Source organism: Emydura macquarii, unplaced genomic scaffold, assembly GCF_026122565.2.
Source record: "Emydura macquarii macquarii isolate MOO-44397 ecotype Brisbane River unplaced genomic scaffold, CSIRO-AGI_Emac_v2 contig_3477, whole genome shotgun sequence".
Classification (NCBI taxonomy): domain Eukaryota; kingdom Metazoa; phylum Chordata; order Testudines; family Chelidae; genus Emydura; species Emydura macquarii.
Window position 1 is genome coordinate 745,144 of NW_027133614.1, and position 21,496 is coordinate 766,639.

At 42.4% G+C, this 21,496-nt stretch overlaps 1 protein-coding gene across 2 annotated transcripts in view; it reads right to left on the reverse strand.

Moving 5' to 3' along the window:
- Nucleotides 1-4,390: 4,390 nt before the first annotated feature.
- Nucleotides 4,391-21,496, reverse strand: part of ACBD6 (acyl-CoA binding domain containing 6) — a 116,250-nt gene continuing 99,144 nt past the window's right edge. For both annotated transcript variants that reach the window (XM_067535150.1, XM_067535149.1), the window contains 2 exons: nucleotides 11,307-11,337; nucleotides 4,391-5,004 (listed from right to left, as the gene is read on the reverse strand). In XM_067535150.1, coding sequence (XP_067391251.1) covers nucleotides 4,850-5,004; nucleotides 11,307-11,337 — 186 coding nt within the window. In that variant the 3' untranslated portion in view covers nucleotides 4,391-4,849. The remainder of the gene's footprint in view (nucleotides 5,005-11,306; nucleotides 11,338-21,496) is intronic.

Genomic DNA, 21,496 nt, shown 5'->3' on the forward strand with positions numbered 1-21,496 from the left:
AGTGATTTCCTGGAGTGGATGCCAAGCTTAGTTTGAATGCACATTAACCACTTTGTGTATCGGTAGTTAAAGGCACTAAGGGATTTAAACAGCAATCCACAAGGCTGCTGGGGAAAGGTTTGGCAGAATAAAGCAGATTATAAACAATAATATATGTCTCTCGCTCTCTTTTTTTCTTTTTTTGGAAGGGCTCCAAACTCACAAACAGACCTAAAGTGCTATAAACATATCCAGGCCTAAGCTCTGAGCTCCACAAATGTACAGCATGAAAGCTTTGGCACTGCTGCTGCCACTTTTCATCGATGGGCATGGGTATTTTAAGAGAGCTTTTTATTACACAAACTGTCCATCAAATAGAACTGCCCTGCGCAAGATTAAAATGCAAACAGGGATAACCTTCGATGTGAAAGGAAAAATAAATCCTGGGCAAGGACAAGGTGGCTGCTGCATGTTAAGGCAATACAGAAAGGTGACCTCCGTATTCTTTAACCTTTAAGCCCCACAGTGGCGCAAGACTATATAGCCCCTTCACACACAGATGGATCCAAAAGCAACCGGCAAACTTTCAGGATTGCACAAACACTCGCACATGCCCACCTGAGAGAGAAATATACACACTTCATATATATGGAGTTGAGAGCTATATAATAAATTGCAGTCATGTGACAAATTGTGGAACCAGGTGATAAACTTGTCATGATAAACTTGGTCACCACACTAACTTCTTATGACATCCATTTATAAGTAACTCATTACCATCTGATGTGGGCACAATTTGCATGGGTTGTGGTACTGACATTTCACATAGGAGAGAAACTTTTGCATATATCCCTGCAGACCACAATCATAAAGACAGAGAGATCTGTCAGTCAGTTAAGTGTTTTCAAGTTTCCATCGCTCAGTCAATGGATGGTCTAGGTCAAGGAAGATCTGGCAACTCTTTCTTGACTGCCCAATTTCGCACTAATGTATTCCCAAGGCGAAAGTTGGGGGAATGCCATTGGATTCTCCAAAGTTTTCATCAAAAATGACTTGGGGGCAGGTGGGAGAGAGAACGTTCCAGTCTCTGTTGAAATACCTACCTTAAGTGATCAGAATTAAACAGTCCTAGGCTGTTGAACTCTGTTAGTTGTTGCGCACAGGTACAAACTAATTTTTAACAGCAACTGTAAGAATTTACATCTGCTAATCCAGATAGTTTAAGGATATTTCTCTAGCTTCATCCTTCAAGCCTGATTGCTGCTGCTGGTCCTCTTCTGTTCTGTGGTTACCCTTTGACATTCCCCTGGAGTTAGTGGAACTTTGGTAAGCAACTGCTAACATTCAGCAGAAGTGCAGCGCATGTTTATCACCTGGACATAGAGTCACTCCAGTGCTCCACAGCCGTCATGTGGTTAAACCAGCAGGAGGTAAAACTTCTTAACCAACAGAAATAGACACACAAGAATCACAACCTTTTCTATACAAAAGGAAACAGCTATTTAAAAATAATTGTATGTGAGAGTCCAGAGCTACTGCTGTTCTGCTTCTTTGCGATGTGCACCATTCATGAATCTTCCTGGCTTCCATACACAACATAAAAAGCCTAAAGCAATGAGCTCTTGATTCTTATTCTGTACAGCAACCGCCAATTAATTTTTGGTGCCACATGGCTGCATCTAATCCGTACTAGATCATGACATTTCCGATTTCAGAGCATGTGTGCATGTTTCCATGTTACTACAGCCATGTTGTGCAGTTGTCTTTAAAGTACATCATACTTGTATTCCCAGCATGGCAGACCATACACTAGGTCACCTTTGCATTGCACATATGATTTTCTCCTGCTGTTTTATCCAAAGTGAACAAGTTCTCCAGTAAATATTTGTTTCTATCAAAATGTGCATCTGCTTCATTATTTGAAATGGGCTGGTTGTGTATTTAAGCAAACAAACATGTGTAAGGGAATCTTTATTGCCAGCCACACTTAAAAATGTAGCCAGAAACCTTATTTCACATTTAAAGTTTTCTTTGAGATGTGAACTTAGAGCAGATCCAAAGCCCATTAAAGTAAATGAAAAGGCTCCAACAGACATTGGGTGATGGCCTTAGTGCTGATCTGGCAGCCTTGGAACCTGAAGAACGAAATGAGGCTGTTGATTCAGAGAACAGGCCGAGCACTGGGAGCAAACAATGCACTTTTTTGCCGTATTGTCCCTTCTCTGGGCCTCTGTATAGACCAGCTTAAAGCATGAGGGGGAACAGCCTCTCTGTGCCCTCTATTCTACAGTGAGGGTAACTAGTTGAGGGAGTATTTTCCGTAATATGGGCACTTGCTGACCAACAACACGACTGAAGCCACCAAAGAGGCATCAAGACCAAGATTATGAGTGCCGTAAGCTAGGATGCAAAATTCACATTTACTACCTACCTAAGCGGCTGACTCTCAAAAAGGCTGAGCACCCAGCAGCTCCCATTCACTTCAGGTCTCCGAAGTTTTTAAGGTGCGGCTTGACAAAGCTCTGGCTGGGCTAATTTAGTTGGGGTTGATCCTGCTTTGAACAGGGGGTTGGACTAGATGACCATCTGAGGTCTCTTCCATTCCTAATCTTCGATGATTCTATGAAACACTTGGTGACAGCCACGGGGTAAATAAGGGGGAACATCCACCATCTTCATGTACCACCAACCTGCCCAGAACTGGGTTTTCCTTCCCTGAAGCTGTGCAGTGCAGTAGTACCATGCATATAAACCATCTCCTATGCAACTGCAGAGCTTGGGCTGGTAAACGGCTGCTATGGAAGGAGAGATTTTCTCCCGCACAACAAACTGCAGCAAATCTTGGTAGGATTAACGAGGGTCTGATGCCATATTGCAAATACAGTCAATGGACCAAAATTGCAAGCCTTAGTTTCCTAGTCACTCCTCACTAAGGGCAATTCCCATTTAACTCAATGGGTCTCAGGGTTTGGATGCATTGTGGGAAAGATATAGTGTCACAGGGATTCATGCTCTACCCATGTCAGTGCAGATTCTCCAAAGATCCACCCACACTGTATATCCTACTGGATTGAGGGGCTCCTAATAATGCTGTTAGGAACCTCCTGGTACAGTAGATCTCCGACAGTGAAAATATGGTTTGGTCTTGTAGGGTAGGTAAATCTGAACCATGTTTTAACTCTGTCCCTAAACTGTGCTATCACTATATAAGCATTTGTATGTGCAATGCGCCCAGTCACTTAATGACATCATCATCAGCCAGGTGGAGAGCTGGTAGCCTGCCATCAAAATATGGCCGTGGGCACTGGACAGTGATATGCAACATAGTCTTAAGTTGAAGTCCGCAGCTGCATTGTGGGTCATTAGAAAAACCCCATTTAAAGAGACTGGCTGCACGGTTGCCCTGTCTTGTTAGAAAACGGTTCAGAGATGACCACAGGTGCCTTGGCAGATCAAAATCTGATGGACAGATGGTTGGGTCAGTGATGAGAGAGTGATTGTTGACCACACGTTGCGCCACACAGATTCCACCGCCATGCCTGTGCTGGCATAAATGACCATACAGGGTGTCTAGGAGACAGGGGAGCTGGTGGGTGGTTGAAGAGGTCTGCGTATAATGGCAGATCGCTAGTCTCACGCATCTTGGCCAGCAGCATGACAGAGGCCTTCTCCCGGCAAATGTGGGGCAGTGCTATGTTACTAAGTATTGGTCAAGTCTGTAGATTTTGACCATAGCACCATGTGGGGACATGGTTAACACGTAGTGGGGACCCCTACACACTAGCAAATAAAGCTACGTACATATTCTCTGCATCTCCACAAGCCCCACCAAAACAGATGCCATTCCTAATGGAACCTCAGTCTTCTGTCCAAGACTAGTTAGCTTCTGCCAGATTCTTGGTGGTTCTCACAGATCACTAGTATGAAGAGTTAAAACATGGGTCAGACCTATCTACACTGCAAGACAAACCACGTTTTTACTGTCAGAGAACTACTTCCACATGACAAGAAGGTGGAGATAAAACTAACTCACTGGTGACAACATTTTTGCTCTGCCATATTTCCCCTTTAATAAGCAGTTACGTGAACGATAAAATTATTCCTTGTGACTTCATTCTAGATACAGGCATGGTACAGACATCTCTCCTCCTCTTACATCATTTATGATGCACTAATGTACTTTATATCTGGAACATAAAGTGACACACTAAAAAACTCATTACCTCCCATGGAGCTGGGCTGGAGATTGCACTGGCTCTGTCTTTGGTTTTGTCATTTTCTTTCCAAAGAACATTTTATGGACTGTCCCTCTGAGCTGAGTGTGCTGGTGACAGCTGAAAGGCCCAGTGCGAACAACTTCGTAGGAATCAGGTCATCCCCCACCACCAAAAAAACAAAAAGGAACAACATATGACCTTGTGCTCTCTCTTTTATTTATAATATTTGTTTGGGCCCAGAGAAATACAACTCAGCTTCCCAGAACGACACCATACTGGATTTCCACAGATCTCATTTGTTCACACCCGACTCTTCAGTGCTGATTTGTTCACCCCTCACTAGCCATGTGTATTTTTCAAAAGAGCAGCCATGTCTAATACAGTAAAATGTTGTCTGAGTCCTCCCCCATCCCAGAGCAGTAATAAATTCCAGAGCATGCAAAAATGGATCCTATTATGCACAGTGTAGGCTCCTTACCATAGCCTCTACTTCCAAAGACATATGTTGGTAGATTTGCCAGGCTCCCAGTGCACCCAAATGTCAAGCCTGACTCTCAAAAAACAATGCATATTAAAGAGGGTTGTGGGGGATAGGATGGGGGTTTATTGCCATTGCTGTCCATTCTTGAAGCCCTGTGCTGGTGCTGTCCTGGTTAGGTCTTGCCAGCTCTGTGCTGCTGGAGCATGGAAGTGATTGCTTTACAGTCTGTCACCTCTTCAGGTAGGCAGCCTTCTTGGTCCAAGAGGGTGGGGTCAGCTCCACACTTCAGCAGCAGCTCCACAATGTCAAAAAACTCACAGGCGGAGGCTGGAGACAAAGGGCATAATTAATGCAGTGTTACAATTCAGTAATGATGGGCATTCAAGAGCTGCAACAGTGAATGGCAACCGCCTCCGGGCTAGTGCTAGAGCTCATGTGGTACAGGGCATCCTATCCTTCACCAAATGTATGTTTTTGGTTCTAGGAAATGCCATTTTGGCTTTTGGGCAGTGCATGGGAAATACTGCTTTGGGGAGCATTTAGCACTAATTACTTGGATTCGGATTTACTACTGCAAAGGGAAGGGCCAATACGAACTAGATATTTCTGTTTGTTCTGACCCCTGGATATATATTATGGAACAAGAACTCTAGGGTTCCTATGGAGTCCTGCCTCCCTGAGAGCATGAGTTTGCACACTGGACAAGGCAGGGCTTTTAGAGACCCCTGCTTCATTTCACACACCCTTTACCCCATCATACGGCAGGATGCAGGGCTTCTTTGGAGCCATGTCTAGCTCACAGATTTTTATCAATTCCTTGCTTCCCTGCCTCAGTCCATGAACTCCCATTCAAAACACATTTTCAATTTAAAAATAAATTATATTCCAAAACTCCACATGAGCATAAACACACGTGCACATGCAGCTTGGCACCCATTCATTTCCAGCACAGAGATGCTCAGGAAGTGTTATTGTTATTTGAAAACTACCATGCATGCACCAACAACTCTTTTTTCAAATTCTCATCACTCGGCCAAAACAAAAGCAAATTTCACCCCTCCTTCTCCTCCCTAAGGACTCGCTCCCTGCCAAACTGCTGCTTCTTATCCCCACCCAATTGAACACGGACTGTTAAAAAAAAGGCCTTTTGTGCCCATTTGAAGATCTGGCCCATGGAATTTACCTTAAAATAACTTTGTAGCAAAGATTTCTGGTGAGACCTAAAATGTCTCAGTGATGATCTGCCTTAGAAGACTGTCAGGAGGGCAGTTTCTTGTCTGTTAATTGTTGGTTTTAATTATATTTCAGGCACTTTAACAAATTTAGCAGTTTACTCTTCTATGCCATTAGATATAGCAATTAGAGCATCTTTTACATTACACTGCAGTTGCCGACAGATCCAAGGGGACAACCAGCAAAGTTTAATCAAAGTAAACTAGACATCCGATTGGAGCTTATGTTAAAACAAGAAGTGATGGAACTGATGACAAAGCAGCAGGTTGGATGCAGCAAGAAAGAGAAGCGCCAAATGGAGCAGCACAGGGACAGCAACATCCAACAAGACCTCCAGGAACCTTTAGGGAAAGGGAAATTTCCAGAGAGCTGAGCGTGCCACACAAGGGAACCCAATATCACGGTTTCCCATGGAGGCAAGTCTGTGTGATCCTGAGCCGCTGGTACTAAGATGGAGACACCTCAGAACCTGCAGTTCCAGAGAAGTGCTTACAGAAGTGACAGATCTTTATGAAACTTAGGGCATGTCTACACGTACAGTGCTGCAGCTGCACCGCTGCAGCACATCTGGTGAAGAGCTCTCTCTCATCAGCATAATAAAACCACCTCCACAAAACAGCAGAAGCTCTCCCTCAGACATAGTGCTGTCCACACCGGTACTTGTGTCGGCGTAACTTATGTCGCTCACCCCTGAGCAACATAAGTTCTGCCAACATAAGCTGCAGTGTAGACATAGCTTTAGGCTACCTCTAAACTTAACATGCTACAGTGGCGCTGCTGTAGCGCTTCAGTGTAGACATCCACTTATGCCAACAGAGGGACTTCTCCTGTTGGCATAGGTAATCTGCCTCCCTGAGAGGTGGTAGCTAGATCAGTGAAAGAATTCTTCTGTGGATCTAGCGCGGTCTACACCAGGGGTTAAGGTAGGTATAGCTACATCTCTCAGGGGGGTTGATTTTTACAAGAACCCTGGTGTAGATCAGCCCTCGTTTTCTGTCACAAATACACTGCAAAGAAAAATGGCTAGCTTTTGCACCAGCTCAGGGTCTGATCCTGCGAGGTGCTAAGTACCTCCATCCCTAAATGACTGCTCAGCAGGTATCGAGCACCTCTCAGGACCAGACCCAATACGAGGCAATGTATTGGTGCTGTTGCTGAACTGGGAAATCCAAGTGATCATCAGCCCATCTCAGAAAAGCATGAACATGTCCCTGGAGATTAGAACAGCTGCTGAATTTATGGCACCCTGGGAACCTCTATTTGTCAAGTGCCAGAGAGGCGGCCCTGACACTGGCACAGGTGAAGATGAATTTTCATTCAGCACAGTTCGCCTGCCGACTCCATTAATCCTCAGGGTTTTGATGATGAATTTCATTTTTTAAAATTTTCACTCCAACATCCCCTCCCACCGCACAGAATGAGCAGAACAGATGGTGCTTTACAAGGAAGACAGAACACCCATGGGGATACAGAGCCTGCCCACTCTGAAATCACGTGATTGCAAGTGCAAGGAGAAGCCTTGATTTCCTCTGGGAGATACAGAGGCAATGATTTTAGTATTCCCTGTGGGTGGAGGGAGGGGAGTATGGTGAGGAGGAGCAGAAGACTAACAGGCCATTTACAAGTGAGACCAGGCTCATACTGATCAACTCTGCAATAAGCACCGCATTTAACCACAAGCTCCAAATACTCAGAATGCAATGAATTGTAAAGGGGAGTGAAGGCAGGTGGGTGCGTTTGGATCTCGTAAAATGCAGCTTGTTTGGGAAGGACATACTGGAGTGTTGCCTCCACTTAACCTCCGATTAAACCCAGGGTCAGAGTCAATCGGAACGAGCCAGGATTTATAACCCATCTAGGACATAGTTTGACATCTGTTGTAATCAGGAGAGCTGTCACCGCAAGGACAGCTGTCAGACCAAAGTAACTCAAAGGGAGATGGACAAAACCCCCAAAATATCCCATCTTACTGTCCTCGCTCATGGGATTTAACCACTTCTGGTTTACTATACAGCTGCAACAAAAGGGAATGCCCCCAAAAAGGAGACATTTTTACTCAAGCTACTGTGTCTCTGCTGCAATTAATAATGCCATTATGCAGCATTAGCAGCACTCCTACTGGAGGATTTTCAGTAAATTCTGGTTCTAAGTAAAATCACTTGAGGCATAACAATTTTTTAAATTAACTAGATATTTTTGGACTTCAAGTGACATACTACTAGTGCTACAGAATGGGGCGAGGGAAAAGAGAGAAGAAATGTCTTACAGATTGGATTCAGACACATTTAGACAGGGAGAACAGGGAGGGGACGACATATGGAGAACAGAATGGACCTGAATGGTAAGGATCCAAGCAAGGTTCTTATGGATTAGTTATACTGAAGGGAAGTAAGAGTATACCCAAATGGAGGGGGAGGAATACACACTGTGTCAATAAAGTAACTGAAGATAAAATATTTTTTACTCTTAAAAGGATATTTTCTTTAAACCATACAGGTTTTAAAAAGACAACTTTCTTGGACTGCATATATAGTGGCTTTTACTCCAAGGGATATTATTGCTGCTGTCCAGAATTTTTACTTATATCATTATCACTGTAACTTAAATAAAGAGAAGAGAAAAAATATTTCCCCTTTTCCCCCCAGTTACTCTGTGCCTTTGACAGCACTTTGTGCACAGTCATTTTCACTGTTTCCCCTGTACACTCAGCGAGTTCCCCTTTTGTTTGTGTGGGTCAATCACAAAGCAAGAAGAGACCAAAGACACAAGGTAGGTGAGATAATATCTTTTCTATTACCTCACCCATCTTGTCTATCTAATATCCCGGGACCAACATGGTTACAACACTGCATAGAAGAGATCAAAATCACATTTTTTTAAAAAGCAGGAAAATGGGATTACAAGCCTCCTCGCCCCCGCTCCAACTCCACAGTGTGACCACTACTTTAACTCATTTTTTAAAAAGTGACTAGATTTTAAGATGACCTCTTTTAATTCTATCACCAGTTAATTTGATCAAAACCTCTGAAAACGAAGAATATGCGTAAATATAATACAACTTGCATCCTTTGCTTCTACCAATTTTGATTGCTTTAGCCAGGTATCATTGGATAATCTGATCATGTGGCTGAGAAAATTACAAAACCCATGACCAGTTCAATCACTGTAAATGGGTGCTAGGGGTCTGCATATGAGGAAAGGTGAGGAGTCCTCCCCATAGGCTGTAGAGTGGGAGGGGAGATGCTACATGGAAGCTACTCCACCCCAACGGCTAGAGTATCCTCTGTGACTCTTGGACCCCCTCTCCTGAAGGAAGGATTGGAAGATCCAGCTCTGCTCCTCTTGCACAATGAAACTGCATGCCTCCCACAGGTCTGAAACCCTCTGCCCCTATAGCCAGGTGGCAAGATCTGCCCCTTAATAAGGAAAGGCCAAAACTCCAAATGAGACGGACAAAGAGAAAGCACGATGTGATAATAAAAGGTGACTAAGATAGTGTTATTCAGAGAGTAGAGCCACCATTGTTTGGTGCAATAAGCAATGATCTATTTCAATCAAGGTGATAGGAATGGCTATGTTTGAAATAAGAGGAACAATGGACTGTACATGAAAGGGCATGCTAGGAGAAGTCACATGGTGTTGTACTTAATGATCCCTGTGCCCAGACAGCCCAGAATTTAGGTAGATTTAAATCCAGATCCAAACTATGCATCTTGGGCTGACCTTTAATATCATTTTGCCATCCTGTTAATGTCCTTGTGGTACAGGTATGAAGGAGGGCCAGGCACAAATAACTAACAGAGCAACAGGCGTCACTAATTATACAGTGACTAGTGCATTTAGAGTGAATATAACATGATAAATTATTTAATTTAGGAAAATATTCTGACAGATTCATCAATCTTTTTTCTTTATTCCCTGTACATCAGCACTATCTGTGTTTCATTTTAGTCTCTTTTGTAGATAACAATTTTCACTAAAAAGACTATACAAAAAGATTTACTTTAAAACCACAAGTCAGGTTTTTACAAGTCAAATCAATCTAATTAATATTCAACTGCAGGAGTGACACATGCCATAATTTCAAGAAGCAGGAGAGATGCTGTCTGTTTTGTTAAGTGTAGAATCTCTGAGGCTATTGTGCCAGCGTAAGCTAGGCTTGTAACTTGGACATTGTAAGTTCAAGCCATGGCAGTCTTCTCCAAAAGGAAAAATTCACTGTACTGAATCTGCAACATCCTCTCCAACCTGTCGCTCATGGCTGGTCAAGGACAGGAAAACCACTGCTCTTTGATACGATTCCCCAAACAGGCCCACCAACAGCAGTTCTGGGCCCTGGGGCAGAACAGTCCATGGCCCCTCTAGAAAGGGAGGGCTGAGGTTCCAGTGGGCTGCTGCCGGAAGTTTTTGCTGATTTATTATGTGCCATACAGGTTCCCAGGCAGCTGAGGAGGCAGTATCTGCTACTCGCTTTCCGCGTCCCTTGGACTTCCCAGGAAGATTACTGATGAACCTGGGAAGGTGAGTAGCAGATACTGCTTTCTCAGGTGCCCTGGAACCTGCAGGGTGTATAGTAAATAAGCTCAGCTCAGGGGAGGGGTGGAGAGCATGAGCTGCAGGGGTCTCGGGGGAAGTGGGTGTGTGGAGGAGTGGCGGATACATGTCTTTCCTCCCATCCGCCTGGGCCCTTTTAAATCGCTGGGCCCCTGGGCAATTGCTCCCCTTATCCCCCGTCAGCAAGCCTGCCTCCAACACATCACTGCTAACAAGTCCAACAACCACATTTCTGGCAACTGAGGCATTCCTGGGTACGCTATACACTAGCATCCTGCATCCAGAACAGTACTGCAAAAGGCTTTATACAGAAACTGACTCACTAACCAAAGGGAAAAGGAAGTTTCACAGTGAGATTTAAGGAAGGGAAATGAGTCAGTGAGCATGATGGGGGAAGAGTGCTCCAAACACTGGGAGATGGAGCAGCCCAAGTGAAGAAAGTCCTGTTAACTATGCAGAGTGGAGGAGACACAGAGGGAGCCAAGAATGGAGAGAGAAGGTGAAGGTGGGGATGAAGTGAAGATGGGGTCCAGACAGGTGTTAGACAGTAAATGTGAGAGAGGATGGGGCCTCCCTCTTCACAGTGTTGCTACCAGGCCAACACTAGCAGATTAGTATGATAAGATTCCAAAGGTCACTTGCTGAAACATCTGTACACCACTTTCCCAACTTTCCACTGGGATTTGCTGCTGGAGTTAGCCAGCCTGGTTAATCCAGCTCCAGCTCCTGGACAGCTCCCTGTTCCTGCTTCTTCTGAAATGTGCTTTACACATTGTATTGTTCATTCAATCAAAAAACTCATGCAGTTAATAGGCAAACAAATAAATTCCAAACCAGCTTACCATAATGCAGTGCTGTCTGGCCTTCACCATCCTGAAAAACAAAGAGAGCTGCTTTTAGAGGCACATGTGGGTTCTAGGTATATAAACAAACAACTAACCAGAGTCAGAGCAGTTTATTAAACTAAGTAGACTACTGGTACCATGCTAACCAGCAGTTAGAATTCTACTGAATCTTCTGCCTTTCATGGGTTCAGGACACAGTGACCACATGCCATTAACTGATAAGAACGCCTAGAGTACATCACAATGTCAGTGTAACAGTTCAAAGCACTGTCATTTCTAGCTCAGAAAAATCAATTATTCCAGCACCACAGCCAAATCCGGGGTCCCTGGCCAGTCCTGAGACTGCAATGCAACACTGGAAGGAGGCTGAATGCATTGCCAGCGGTACTCTCCAAGCAAGATCTCTGACAGCTGTTCTGGTGAAAGCAAAGCGCCCAGACAGCTTTTAAAAATTATTAGGGGGATAGCCTCAGTGTCAAAGCCAACATTTCTTCGCTCAATAAAACAGGTTCTAATATACAATACTGTGTACCTGCTACTGCTTTAGTGCAAAATGGATGCCTCAGAATTCCTGCTGGCAACTAAGGGTAATATTTTCAAAATATACTAGGTGGCTGACTGACCTCCTAGGTGACTTAGGACCCTTTCACTTTTGAAAAATTTCCCCTAAATCATTACTGTGTGAAGAGCTTTGAGAGACAAATAGTATTAACACAAAAACAAATTCTTTTGCACTATTTAAGAAGTCAGTGCCTCCCAGGCAGCTGATCAAACAAGTATTGAAAAACTTTACATCAGTCAAATTGTATGCATTCAGCTGAGTCCTGCACTGTTCTGGTGCACAATGGCGAAGGGGAAGAGCCACAGACAGCCTCTCCTCCTTGCGCAAAATTCCATCACAGCGTATGTATCTAAGCATGGTTAGAAGCGTATTTAGTTAATGGAGCCGCCTGTGCAGCATACCCCCCTGGGAACACAACTGGCAAGTTCAGAGGCGCATACAGGCTTAAAAACAACATGCACAAATGCTGTCACCAGAAGCCAGTACTTAACAGCAGACAGTGGGTGTGCACATTGCACCTGCTACAAAGAGCAGCAACATGCAACCCCAGTGCAGCACCCTGAGTGGCAGGGTGCTTCTGCCAGAAGATGAACCAGCTGCATCCTTGCTTCCAGTTGAGGTATTAGCTACGGCAGGATCTGGCTCTACGAAACTCCCTCCTTTACCCCTAGTTTATTTGGAGAATTTTAATAATAATTTGGTCACTTTTTAATGACCATCTTCTTTGGGATTACACAGCAAATTCTGCAGCCTGTCCTTTCCTTTGGAGCAGAAGAGAAAAGAACTGAAAAATAAGCTGAAAACACACTGTTTGGAGATTTGTGATTTCTGAGCATTTGTTAACAGACCAGAGATTGCTCCATATGTAACATTTTTCAGCCTAGCAGATTAGGAACAATTCTGTTTCAGGAGATTCTGTATTCAAATTGGAACAGAACCAGGTATTTCTATCCCAAGTCAGGTCCACACCTAAAACTTAGGTCTACCTAGCTACTTTGCTCAGGGGATATGAAAAATTCACACACACCCCGAGAGATATAGTTAAGACAATCTAAGTCCTGCTGTAGACATCGCTAAGCAGATGGAAGATCTCTTTCCTTGACCTAGCCATCGTCTGGTGAGGGAGTGGATTTAGTACGATGGAAAAACCCTGTCATTGTAGAAAGCGTCTACACCACAAGCACTACAGTGGCATGGTTGCAGTTAAGCTGCTGTAGTACTTGTAGTGTAGACATACCTCCAGTAATAATACTGCTACAGCTTCAGCATGAAAAGGGGCCTCTGAGTTGCTGTAGCGAGTACAAACTTTTGGCTAGGATATGTAAATTGATATCTATCTCAGACACCACAAACAAAACAACAAAGGTAATCAAGAACTACACAAACTGATTATTCAACACTAAGGCCTGATCTACACTAAGGCAGCTCATGTCGACCTAACTGTGGAAGCGTCTACACTAAAATGTCACTCCCTCCAATGTAAATCTACCCTTGCACCGACTTAACTCCACCTATGTGAGAGGGGTAGCACTTAAGGCAATGTAGTTAGGTCAATGCAGTGTCAGTGTAGACACCATGTTGCTTACATTGACTATTGTTGCCTTTCAGAAACCATCCCACAATGCCCCACTTTGGTGCAAGTGCTCCTGGTGAGGACACCTCCCACCCCAAACACAAGGCACACTGTGTAGATGTGTAAAACTGATTCAATTACTGTGGTGGCTGTATGTCGATGTAACGTAGGTCGACTTAATTTTGTAGTGTAGACTTGCCTTAACAAGGCAACAGATCAGATTCCAGAGCCACAGCTCTGGAAGCTACAAAGACTGTATTGACTTCAGCAAGATATTGGAAACGACTGGAGATGAAGAGGCAGGGGCAGTAAAAATGAATTATTGGAAAGGCAGAGTTTAATATATGCAGAGTATGTGTGTTTTGGGGGAAGGGATATGGATTACACTAAAAAAATGAAAAGAGGTGGATTGGAGATTTAGGCATCCTGAAAGAATTACCTCAGATAGGGTATAAATAAGCTCAACAACCTCAAAACTACTTACAGCACATGTTCCATTCTAACAGAAATTCTATGTATTTTTGTTCTTATTCCAAAGGTCTGCATAAAACGTTGTTTCATGAGACTCGTACCAAAGCTGGGTTCTAAAGACCCTTGTTTGGCATTTATTATGCCCAGAATTGAGTTTAAGTCCCATCATAAGAAAGGCTTTACTTTAATTAAAATATTATTTTTAAAAGAACTTTTAATTCATCGTTCTAGAAAAAGATTATTATTTACACTGTGATTTTTACCGAATCTGAATGCAAGCTAAATGCTATTCAAGATTAGAGTTTTTATATGTTGTGCTTATGATTTTTATTTTCCCCATGACAAGTTTTAATCCAGTGAAATTGAAAAAGCCCAAACTACGGTCACTCATTAAAGGCCTTGAAATTCCCTGATTGCTCCCAATCTCTCTTGGATTTGTCTTCTTGCAACACCATGGCTAATGAGACTTGTGTGTCCAGCTGCTATGTGCTGGAGAGACATAGTGCTTGACTTAAGATACAGCAATTCTGATCCTTCAACTTAAGGTGCTCCCACCTGAAAACTAATTACAGATAGTGCCACGGACATACGTATCTCCGTTCTAGTTGGGGAAATAACATGATATGATTATCATCTAATATTATTAGCCTTCTTGAAACACTCATTGTTTTACAATGAATCAAGAAGTACAGAGGCTTTCTTGAAATTAACCCTAACCAGTTTTTTTAATGCAGGGATCTACACGTTTTCCAGGAGCGTGGGCCACATCTCAACCTGCTGTAATATGTGTAAGCACAAAAAAGCCACTAGATAATCAGTGCAATACAAATGTAACTTTTACTGCATAATGGGCCAGACTGCCCATTGCCACAGTACCCAAGTGGGCAACGGAGGCTGGCAATGATGACCTGCCAAAGAGATGAGAGTAGGTGCACCAGATAGTGCAGCAGACTATCTACTATGCTTCCTGGGACTCTGGGAGAAACGTGCCCACTGAGCTACAATCTCTCTCCTGAGCTGGTGGGGTCCACTTTGTCTCCTATTTCTGGCAGAGGCTAAACACCACAAACTAGCCCAGAGAGCTTTAAATTCACCAGCAATTTGATAATCCTCTTTGTAAACTCCACTAATAAGTTAGAAACACATGTGCAGTTATAATTCATTTGGATATTATTTGTCATAGGTTTTCAGGTAAAAGGACTATAAAAGCCACTATACCCAAACTCTACAGGATCACAGCTGCTTCTGTGTGATCCTGACAGGAGGCCTCTGGCTCAGCACCATGAGAGATTTGCAATCTTAGTTTGAAATGAGCAACAAGGAATACATATAGCCAAATGGGAATGTAAGCTGAGCATGAGTAAGTGAAAGATTTTACTTCTCTGCTTTGCAGCTAGACTCGGTTCATTTTTCTCCACTTAAATTGATTATGATTTTTGTTTGTTTGTTTCATTTCAAGTGACCAAGCCAGAGGAGGGATGTTTGTCACTGTTATTTATATTCCTCTCCTCCTGCTTTAGCTTAAAGGGTTGTCTAAATGTAATTGATATGGCTGAAACTGGTAATTTGATAGAAATTGATGTTGAAATCACATGTTCCCAAACTGGTCCACAGAAATTTGGTTGGTCACATAGCACCAGTTCCCCATGCCCCATTTTCTGCTGCTAAATCACATTAAAAGAAGCTAAAATATATTAATTTCCTAATATTTGTTTTCCATGTTAGCAATTGTGACCACCTAGGATGTTCTTGGAGCCCAAATAAGAGGGGAGGCGGTCTGGGCAATCTCAACAGGCAGAGGAATTGGTACGTGTGTCTGCAACAGGAGAGGTGATGGATGGTCCATAAGACCACCTCTCTGCTGAGCTGTGCTCCACACTGTGACATAGTTTGAGAACTTCTTCCCGTACATCATTATGTAATGTTTTTAATGGAGTCACGTGAAAGTTAAAGGTTGAAAAAAAGAAAAGAAAAAAGAGAAATCAATGCAACCAAATAAGTGACATTATACAAAAGGGAGAAAAGTCAAACTCAAAGCACTATTATTTAGCATTCTAGAGAGCTTTTTGATGTATGTTTCAAAGCGCCATACTAACAAATACTCTCCCACAGCCTCTGGTGAATGATATCCCCACTTTACAGATAAAGGAAATGAGACACAGAGTGGTTTAGTGACTGGACCCAAGTGAATCAGTGGCAGAACCAGTACAGAAAGAAAGGAAAAAACCAAGAAAAATACAGAAAACAGAAACAAATTAAAGACAAATATGCACCAAAATGTATGAGAAAGCCAATGAATCCACTTCCTCACACACAAATTATGGAAAACATTATGTTCCATTCCAAGCTTTCACTTGTACTACTTAATGTCGTACCTCAGACTCTGAATTTGTGTAACACATTTTACAGCCTCTTGTTACATTTAGCCATGGCAGGTAGACAGCTATGGCTGCATGGGTTTGAAGGGAGACGAAAACATTTCCTTCTAGTAAAATTATGTATTATAACGATAAATCATGTTATCTAGATGATGCCTAGTGGCCAAAGCATTCTAAGTGCTTCACAAAACTACAATGCAGTTAAGACTAGATTTAAAACATTAAAATGTGCCAAACTCTTTAGCAAATAAGGTCTGGAAGAGTCGATTTCTATGGCCTTTCTCAAAGCGGAAGAAAGGACATTCCAGAGGCTGCTGCTGCGAAAACACAGGCAGCACCTGGTGTACCCACACATGCCCTGGGGCTAAATGCCCTCTTCCCTCCAACTCAGAAGAGCAAGGCCTTGATTTTGCAAGGTGTTAAACATCTCATATGAAGTCTATAAGAAATGAAGGCAGATGCTCAGTGTCTCACAGGAAGCACTTGGCTCCTTACAGGATTCAGGGCACAGAACCATACCCAGGGTATCAGTACGCTGGTAAATATGTGGGACCCACAGTGTTTAGAACATGTTTCCTGAATACAAACTTCTGTACAGAAAAACTTATGCTGTCTCCAACCACTAAGTCAAACACCACTGGTTCTTTCTATATGTGGTCCCAATATTAATAATACTATATTGACCTTTAAACAATCAGAGGATGGTTTAGTACATTTCCAGTATGAAGCTACAGAATAAGCCATTACCCTCATTTTAAAGAAAATTAAACCTAGGAGTCTTGACTCTAGTTGGGGAGGAAGGAGAGGAGCCTGAATCTAGTCACCTGTACAGAAATACTCTGGATTATCTAAGTGACATAAAAAAACCACCTGTCCTGCAACCTATCATACGTTGCAAATTCAACAGAACAATACAGAGGAATTAGATTTGAAAGATGTGTGCTCATTCTCTGGTATCACAAGGAATCTTTAAACTAAATGAGATTGACCAAGGGAAGGAAGTTACATCTGTGTACTGTGACTACTGGTTAAAACAACCATAACACAGATGCTTTTAACTGCTTACTTTCGGGGAACCACTGTGTTATACTGGAGTTGGCCTTTCCAGTGAGCCTCTGAAAAAAAAATCTCAAAAAAAATCCACAAAAATCATCAAAACACAAGTAATTTTGTAGTGTTCAGTGTCTGCAACAGATGTCATCTTAGGAAAATCCAACTACCAGTGGGCACCTTATTGGATAACATGATTAAGTTGTGCTCATGAGTAATTTAAGCAAAAGAAACAAGACAAGATGATTTTTAAGTGCAGAGGGCCAACTGTCTTATCAAGTAAGTGGCACCCACAACTACTGCATATCCATTTAACATAACAGGAAATAGAAGTGTCTGAGTGTTTGCACCCCATGGTTATCTTGGGGAATTTTTGTAACAACCCTTACTGTAAAGACACCTATCCAAGTTACTGAAGGTGAACGTGGGCTGATTCAGGGCACCACAGAAGCTTTCGGCTCAGCCCTTGAAAGCCTTTGAAGGTGCATAGGGACTTAGGGGAATTGCTACATGCTTTGTAAAACACAGAGGTTGACCTTGCTGATCTCACATAGTGAGAAGGATGTGGAACCTTCACATGAGCATTTGCTGACTTTTTGATGCCCAACCTTAACATTCTCACAGCGCAGGGTTTTGTATGGAGCTACGCGAACACTGATCTTTCTTCAGAGACCTACACTATTATTTTTTTTCAGTTATACTGTGGTAACCTCTAAAACACAGCGGGTGCTTTCCCTACGAGACATACTTGCCAGATCTTCCCATGTAAGAGGGACAAGCTCTTTTAAATTTTATGTTACAGTATCTCTTTTGCAACTCTGTCCATGCAGAAAGAGCTTCCCTTTTTCCATTCATTTTGATGGACTTAAAAGATTTATAGATTTATTTATTCCATTTATACATTTCAAATGTTGGCAGGGATTGCATGAGATAAGAGTGTTTCAAGAGCACTGGGGATTGGCTGGTGAAAAGATAAATATTTACACTACATCTTTAGAAGGTTAGTGTATAAAATAGCCTAAAATGAGAAGGGATCTAAATGAGCAATGGCACTTGTGAGCCACAAGTATAGATCTTTGTGACCACGTAGCACAGAACTACTCAAACCAGGAAAGTGAAAAATAGCAAGGAAAATATTTTTCCCTGCCTTTAAAAATGTGTTTTACTTTTTATTTATTTCTACGTTAGGCTTTAGCTTCTCAACAATTTAATTTCATTTTTATTTTCTCCCCGTGAAATTCTTATATCCTAAATGGCTGAGGCAACTAAACATATCAGAATTTACATTCAAACATACACCACAAAATAAAATTAAGAAACACAGACTAATGCAATCAATGTGAACTCCATAGGCTAAATATTCAGCTAGCCTCAACAGAGCCTTTATTTTTGTGCTCCTTTTGTACACAACAGACTATGCCTGCAAAAGTGGACATGCATCCTGTTAGTGCATGCAAAACCCACATTTGTCCAGTCAACTCTGGCAGCTGACTGAGTGACTATGGATGCAAATGTGGGCATGTAAAAAATGGAGCCTGAGGTTGAATGTTTGGTACCATCATTTTTATACTCTTAAATGGAATACATATGTATGTTAAACACTATACAAAGCAGAAGATATTTTCCCCTTATTTTTAAACATATGCTTACAAAAAAATTTCTTAAAGAATAGACACATGTCCATACTACAAAATCACCACGGTTGACTACCTTTACTCAGAGGAAAGGTTAAAAGCCTTGGAAATGAATGGAACAATCCTTTTGCACCTGGAGATGGTCCTCTTAGCATAATGTGAGGCATACTCATTATGGAAGAGTAGGAGAAGTATGCTTTGTTGCCTGGACTATCCCTGTTTTGTGGATGGCTGGGGAATTTCTCAGTCTCTAGAGCAGTTAATCCAGCACCTTTCACATCACACTGCTTCTGTGCAAGGCTCTTGATTTTATGCAGCACGGTGTTCTTTACTTAAGGGTGCCTGTAATACCAAATACTGCTTACTCTAGGACTATGAAGCAGATCTTCAACTGTGCTTCATCTATTTTTGATTTAACTGAAGCAAAATACAACTACAACTGCTCAGTTTTACCTGCTGTTTTAGACTGAGTGTTCTGTATTAAACTGATTAAGTCAATATTTGAGATGCATTGTATAAATGTTAATGATTATTACTAGATTGCACTGAAGTATGTTGTGGGGAGACTGCATGACTGGGGATCTGCATGATGATAGCTTGGGTATTTTATGAGGATATCACACTGAGCAGAAGTGTAACAGTAGAGGCACCACTGGGAGTAAGGAGGGTCTGGACACTGAGCTATCAGAGGCAGAGTACAAACTTTGAACTCCCCGTCAGTTTGTAACTCATCTTCCAACCAGTTTTTTTTGGTTTACGTTAAAGATAAACCAGATTAACAAGGGCAGAGATCATATATACCATAAGATTGGTTAGCAATTAAATCTTTCAGCTACCTGGTATCTGGGCAGACTAAGTAGAGATTACTCACTTCTAACTACATTGCCCTGTTGCTTCTTTTCTAATGCATTTCTCCTCTTCCCCTACTCTCATTATGAGCCTTTTCAAAGGGAGCAATCCCACCTTCACTGTACTGAAGCTGAATGTGCTAGGAATCCTGCAGGATGCACAATGCCAGACGAATATATATAATTTCTCTCTCACGTTTTTCTACTGAGCTGCACAGGTAAATTAGACCCATACAGACAAGCAACTATTTATATTTGTAGCGGTATGGACCCTTACAGCAGAGTTCACTACTGAGAAGAAAATTAGATTACCTTTTGTTTGTTTTAAAATTGTAATGTGAGAGAAAGGACCACTGAAACCCGTTAACCTCCAGTCTGAGAGCTGGAGTTCCTCCATTCCAGGGACCACTATTCTCATATTGCTGCTCATCTAGCTGGCTTTTTGATGCATCATTCCATTTTCTTGCATCTAGTATTCAGAGCAGCTTTGAAAGTCCTAAGGGAATGCAATGTCCAGTATCCTCCACTTGCCTCCTCTTCAAGCCCCAAGGTGTTGATGCATCCAAGCTCCACTGGCCTGAGAAGCTGAAGTCCCCTCCCCCACCCTGGATTTCCAGTCTAGCTGATAATGTTCCTACCATGACACCTGAATTCCCATGTGTTATCCCAGTTGGGCGTTATTCATCATCACTACTCGATACAAGTTCTTGTGTGGTGTTTCTTTGCATGACTGAACAGTGACCATGCTCCATCTCAGAGGTGGCTGCATTTATTTGGTGGATGAAATGATTTCTGAATCTAGACAGTAGCTTGTGAAGCATCTCTGAAGCCTTCTGGGAGTGGTTTAAAGGCACTATATTATCAGATCCTCCATTTATAATGCTTGTATTTTCAAACACATTTGCATTGATTATCCAGAATGCGTTTAGGAAAGGGGCAAAATACAATGACCCTGTAAAGCTGCTTTTTGTTTTAACTGGGAAATTGCTTTCATGAGCATTTTTCTGCTGCCTGTTACCTATGGAACCACGTATCACCACAGCTCATGTTACCTCAACAGGCAGCAAGCAAAGTATGTTGGTGTGATCTAAAAGCAACCTGAGCGGCCTTGTGGTTCCTTAACCATTCAGAAAAAAAGAATTCTAAACATATTTGGAAAGGCACCAGTGCTAAATAGCTCACCAAGCGTCTCAAAAGGCTCCAGAAGATACCAAGCCTGTGCAGAACTGCATAAGAACAATTACTGAGGAAGAATATCAAAATTACACTGAGCAAAGTATAAAAGCTCCTCTCTTTCCTTTGAAGTAATACATTAATGAACAGAAAGACTCATATCACTTCTCAGGGAAATTCCTTCCCCTCATCCAGTGTAAAGTTAGTGGCTCCCTACTGCATTCGCCTATTGCTTATCACTTTAGTATGGATGAGGCAGATACCTGGTTATTTAAGGAACAGGATATATGGGCTGAGACAGCTTTCCCCATCTCCAATTCACCAGGGAATGCTGGAGAATTCCACCTGACACTGGGACAGCGTTCTGCTCTTAAACAATCTACCGTCTGATCCGATTGTTCCCCAGTGGGGGAGGCAGGCTGCAGCTCACTCGAGAGTCATTGATTGGATTAACAGCCTAATTCCCAACAGATGAATAGAATACTGATGTCTTGTCAG